General features: G+C 43.8%; 1 protein-coding gene across 2 annotated transcripts; it reads right to left on the bottom strand.

Annotated features, from left to right (window-relative positions):
- Nucleotides 1-2208: 2208 nt before the first annotated feature.
- On the bottom strand, nucleotides 2209-5232 carry LOC147605240 (uncharacterized). Of its 2 annotated transcripts, none has more exons than XM_086794230.1 (6): nucleotides 4868-5232; nucleotides 3858-4081; nucleotides 3481-3736; nucleotides 3299-3384; nucleotides 3118-3209; nucleotides 2209-2973 (listed from the first exon to the last, which is right to left on the bottom strand). In XM_086794230.1, exons 1-6 carry the CDS (start codon nucleotides 5018-5020, stop codon nucleotides 2711-2713), a joined length of 1074 nt encoding a protein of 357 aa, XP_086650356.1. In that variant the 5' UTR covers nucleotides 5021-5232; the 3' UTR covers nucleotides 2209-2710. The 2 variants fall into 2 exon arrangements, with proteins under 2 accessions (XP_086650356.1, XP_086650357.1); XM_086794231.1 differs by having other exon boundaries at nucleotides 2838-2973; nucleotides 3057-3209; nucleotides 4868-5231.
- Nucleotides 5233-5483: the final 251 nt, after the last annotated feature.

Genomic DNA, 5483 nt, shown 5'->3' on the forward strand with positions numbered 1-5483 from the left:
CTGGTAATTGAAGAAGGGGGAGCATTTAGAAGACAGTTCTGTGTTAAAGATGAGGTCCGGCATGGGTCATCATAAGCCTCTCTTCGAGCTCATCATCGAAGAGTCTCGCAGGACAGCGTGGGATTGTGATCATGGGGTTCCTTCCATTAAGCAAGCTTCTGCGAGCAAGGCCAATTATTATTCCAAGGCATCATGGTTCACTAAAGGGAAGAAGGTGAAGGGTGTTGTGGAGCTGCCCACTGCTAGTACTACCATTCATAATAGCTCTTACCTTAATTCCAAAGGTCAGTCTAATGCATTGTCTTGTTTGCAAGATGAAGGGGAGAGGTACTTGGAGGTGGCCATGGCCTTGGACATGATGGAGCTCAGGATTTCCCAGGCATGCATGGAGAGGGACGCGGCTCTGGCCGAGGCCTTGCAGCGTCGCTTGGCCATGGAAACCATGCGAAAGAAGCTGCACCAATTGGAGCAGTACTGTATGCACTTGAACTACGAGCTAATGGACCTTCGAAAATTGCAATGAGGGGCAGTTTTACAGCTTCCTGGCCACAATCACGGGCGGGAGGAGCAGCAGCAGCAGCCGACCCCGCCCTGTTGATGATGTCTTTATTATTATATGAAACTCGTGTTATTCAATGCCCTCACATATGAAATCAAAATTCATGGATTGTCCCCAAACATTTACCCAAAAATTAATTGTCTTCGTGTTTCTACATATAAAATAAGATTGCTTGCCATGTGCAACTCTTCAGCTATTTGTGCTTACTATTGGGCATGCTATCCCTCACTAACAGCAGTGAGGGATCGGATACACCTTCAAATCTACACAAAATCTTCTGGTTTTTTGCGTCAACTTTATGTTCAAATTTCATATAATTATTGGCTCCGACAATTTTTTTTCTCAGCGTCAGGAATGTGGCAGAAATACCATGGTTGGTCCTTGATTTGCATTGCCCATAATAGGGAATGAAAAATATGAAAGGTATCGCGGGTTCTAGCCCGGGTCATTCTACGCTACCCCAACGAGTGGACCTAGGTTCAAACCCTGACATCAGTGGTGTGTATGAGTGGTGGGCTTAGAGAGAGAGAAAAAAAAACCAAAAGGTCACACAATTGCACTTCTGTGTTACACACAATACATACACTAACCTCGCTTGCTTAATGAAAATTCTCCAGTGCATGTAAGCTTGAGCAAGACAAAACATGGATGCGTATGCTAATGTAAAAGATTCAAGATTCCTGCTTCCAACCATTTGAAAGACTATGATTAACTCAGCAACAACTAAGCATAGATTGTACTGTAATTTCTTCCATGAAACTTAGATTCTTCAACTAGCCAGATCTACATCTCTCTCCATTCTCGTCAAATCAACAATTTTTAGAGCAGCACAAGAAGCTGCTAATCGCTTTTGTGAAACTTCCATGTATAATTACACAATGGCCATGCTAGCGATGGGCAAGGTTAACAAAAACTGCCTTTAAGATGCAAGGATATTAATGCTTCTTTAAAAAGAGGCCCTCATTTATCCTTCTTGATAAGGAATAATGTATCAGGCTCAGTAGTTCTTGATTCAGTAACAGGCTTAGCAGAAACCCAAGGCCCTAAAAATGCTCTCTCTCAGAGGCAGACACACAACATATATATATATATACCTAGATAAATCCAGGAACATGCCCAAATTCACCTTTTAGGAACGTGCATGTTATATACTCATGGTAGTCAACCCACAAGACTATATAACTATCAACTCCATTATGTATAGTATGGACTAGATACTATGACATCCCCACACTAACACAACATATGTATAATCCACCATTTGCCCACCTATTGGGGATTGGAATGAGATGTGCTCTCACATGCAACCTACGCTATGGCAAACGCTCACATATGTGGGTACCATGGCATTGCCCAAGACGCCGCCCGCAACTCACCAAAACATTTCTCAAACAGATGGATCAGCTACACCACAAGAATGCATACTTCAACAGGCGATTTCGCCAGCTCAACATCCACTTACAAGTGAAATAGATGCAAGGCTGTTTCATATGTGATCACATGCAGCTAGGGTATAAGCACACCACGAGAATACATACTTCAACAGGCAATTTTGCCAGCTCAACATCCTCTTAGGTATGAGCACACCAATCTTTGAAATAGCTAGACGCGAATTTTGCGATAATGAGTGACAATGCCAAACATCAAAGAGCATTCCAAAATGAGTTATTATATAACCAATTTCTCTGAAAATAGCAGCCACATTCAAGTAGCTATTAGCCTGCCAAACCCATGTGCAGTCTTCATGGCTTGATTAAGGAGTAATCGAGGTTACAAAATGGATTATGCAGTTCAATTAGGATAACATTGGCCATTCACTCATCCAAACTAGGACCAAAAGTCTCCACATGATATATGCCAGACTGCTCCTCGCTTTTGTAGAAATTCCTTGTTTCCTCCTCCACAAAGGCCTACTCACACTAATGGATATAGAGACCCTCCAACTTTTCAAACACCATTCAGTAACATTGCTAAATCATTCTTCAACATTTAAAGCACATCTCATCTTCTTAGTCCCAAACCTGGTGTGTCCCTGCTCCTGGGCACCTGGTTGCAACCACCATCCTTGATACAAGGAAACTTCTTTCCTGATTTCAGAAACTATTCCATACTAGTAGTTTTGTGCCTCCAAAACCATTATTCCATCATCTTTTAGTGGCGAGTAGAAGGACGTTGGGACATGAAATATTCAAAATCAGGATGGTATACATGGAGTCGTTTTAACCAAAGGTCTGCGGACCTCTGTAGTGAGGTGGAGCAATAATCACGATCTGCTGCTGCCACAGAGGTCCAAACAGCACCTCTGAACTTGTGACATGCAAGACCAAACGGATAAAGGGCAAGGGCAACCTTATTCGTACTGGATGACAGAAGCTGGCCTTGAGAAGCCATACCAGGAAAAGATCTGTAACCCTCTGTTAAACAAGGAAAAAAAAGAGTGTTATATAAGTGCTCTGGAAGCAAATCTCCTCAAGACGGGCAGTGTTCAGCCGCTCACCAGTCAGACACGTCCCCAATCCCCCAACAAGCTAAAAGAGGAGAAACTGAAGATCTCCTACCTATAGGACAAGTTGACAGGGAGTGATAAGTCAAAAAGCATGCAGCTAGGTCCCTCAAGGTGGGACCAGTGGGTATTCTATAAATGGGGTACCTGCATCACATGGCAGATAAACTTTTACTTTAATAATTGCTCTCAAAAAAAAGTTTGCCAGAAACACATCAAGTTTCTACAATTCATACCATGCCACTGAAAGCCAGCTTGATGGCGAGAGATCATTGCTGCACAAGTTCTTCAGGCGCGGGTATTGCCGAGCCAATTCGCCAACCTGTGGACAAAATATGGGTATCTGTTCAGCTTACGGCCACTAACTGTGTAACCGACATGTGCTTTGCATTTGAGATAAAAGTCCTAGATAATCAACCTTGTCGTATAGAGGAACCCTGAAGGAAGGGGCCGTAGCTTCAAAAAACTCATAGAGAAGAGACTCATTCTCTACTTGTCTCTCCTGGACAACCCTAGGTTTCCATGAACCATGTCCGCAATGAAAACCAAAGTTTCTGTTTGATTTCAGGCTGCCATCATTAATGTATACTTGCTCAGTCTCACCGTCACTACTGGACTCACAGTTGCTGCCTCTGTAGTCCACCTCACTGCCATCACTGTCATCACCAAGGCCCCTGAAGTAGTAAAATCAAGCGTCAGAAGCTGCATAGTACACACACGAGCTTATACCTGAACAGGATATTGGCATAAGCTTAAAGCTCTTGGCTACGGTTTAGAGACATGACACACACTCACATGTTCCTTGAGATAAAGTCGTTTGATGAGCTTGTGTAGAGCTGTATGGCTGACAAGTAAGGCACATAGTACTGCATAACCGTTTCCTTGCCTTTGAAAAGGATAGGAACACCTGCCCCATAGGCACTCCATTCATCGAAAGTATCCCACAGGTCCCTTAGGGAAAAGAAAGGTGCCCCACCAGATGCTCCACACCCTTTCCTAGGTGCACTTCGGACATGAGTCTGAAGAGAAACATACATTGAAATCAACAGGTGTTAATCTAGAGATTACGAGACCCTTAGAAATATTAGTTGTTGACCGAAACCCTGTGATACAATACAAGTAGCTATGCGTGTGCTAAATGCTAACATTAGTGAAGAAGATCAAGACCCTGTCAGTGAGCTCTTGGTCGAGTGGTTGGCTGATCCAAGAGAAATGATGGGACGACCAATCAGAGCTCAAGTTAATTTTTGATTAATTGATTCTCCAATCAGAACACGCCACACACAAAAAAGGAGGGCGTGTGTGTGAAGGACATTCCCGAATCCTAATCCTCCATCTCTGACATGGACACAGCGGCCACTTTTACAACATCAGGAAACCGCAGAATCAGATGCTCCAGCCACGCTGACTTGTTAGCATTCTACACTCTACTTCTTGATAGGAACGATGGCAGGGGTGACTTACTGTGGACCTTTCTCTTAGAAAAGGGCTCACAACTGCCGTGGGAAAGGCCTCCCAACCGCCCCACTTATGTTACCCAAAACAAGAAGCCTACGCTGTGCCATTCAATACTGCTTAGATAAGCATTCAATCGTGCCCATCTGCTTGCACAGTTAAAGACAATTGTTCATAATCATAAGTTGACATGCCTTAATGATTATGGAAAAGAAGCAGACTGCCTATCTGTGCCTCATCAAACCGCTTATCTCTATATCTCCCTAAACAAACTGCTCAGTTTTCCTTAATGGAACCTAGTCAAGAACACCATACTTCTTTCTGATTAAACTGCTGAATGATGAGTTTACCTGGGAGGATGGAACCCTTGGGGTTGTGTGCTCCAGGAAGCGGGTGAGGTTAGAAACAACAGACCGGCCGGAGAAGCTAGCACCCTCTGAGGTTCCGGTGCCGTTGGCATTTCGATCTTGGGAAGACCTTCCCCTCCTGCTCATCATCATCATCAGATTCTGTGATCGACTTAGGATTTCTCAATTAGGATTGTTGGATAAGGGTCGATTCCTGGACTGGGGTCTTTGAGTCACGATTCCTGGACTGGGGTCTTGAGTCACGATTCCTGGATTAGAAATTCTGGATAAGGGTTCTTAGGGCGATCCTGAATTAAAAGTTTGTGAGCTAGGGTTTCTCGCAGTATAGGCAGGAGAAGGCAATGTGCCAGGAACACATAGATTTCTACCACGTGGCATCAAATTATGGGTTTTTGACGAGCCTTGAACCTTCGGAACGACGGGAAATGCACGTTTATATGATACTTGTGTGTTTCACATTATCGTTGCTTTGATTTTTGACGTTTCTTCCTACTTGTTTTCGTATATTTCTTGTCCGACCATGTTGCTTGTCAAATTTGAAAGGCAAGGAAGGGTGCCCATCAAAAGGTAACCCTCATGTCAGCAAACACTTGCCCGA

This window comes from Cibotium barometz, chromosome 60 (genome assembly GCF_041138505.1).
Source record: "Cibotium barometz isolate CiBa-2024 chromosome 60, ASM4113850v1, whole genome shotgun sequence".
NCBI classification, from domain to species: Eukaryota; Viridiplantae; Streptophyta; class Polypodiopsida; order Cyatheales; family Cibotiaceae; genus Cibotium; species Cibotium barometz.

Excerpts from the sequence above, each read along its gene's own strand:
- LOC147605240 (XM_086794230.1), bottom strand. The coding sequence starts at position 5,020 with ATGATGATGATGAGCAGGAGGGGAAGGTCTTCCCAAGATCGAAATGCC. Across the intron at positions 4,082-4,867 it reads CAAGGGTTCCATCCTCCCAG|ACTCATGTCCGAAGTGCACC; the intron begins GTAAACTCATCA and ends GTTTCTCTTCAG. Across the intron at positions 3,210-3,298 it reads AGCTGGCTTTCAGTGGCATG|GTACCCCATTTATAGAATAC; the intron begins GTATGAATTGTA and ends CATGTGATGCAG.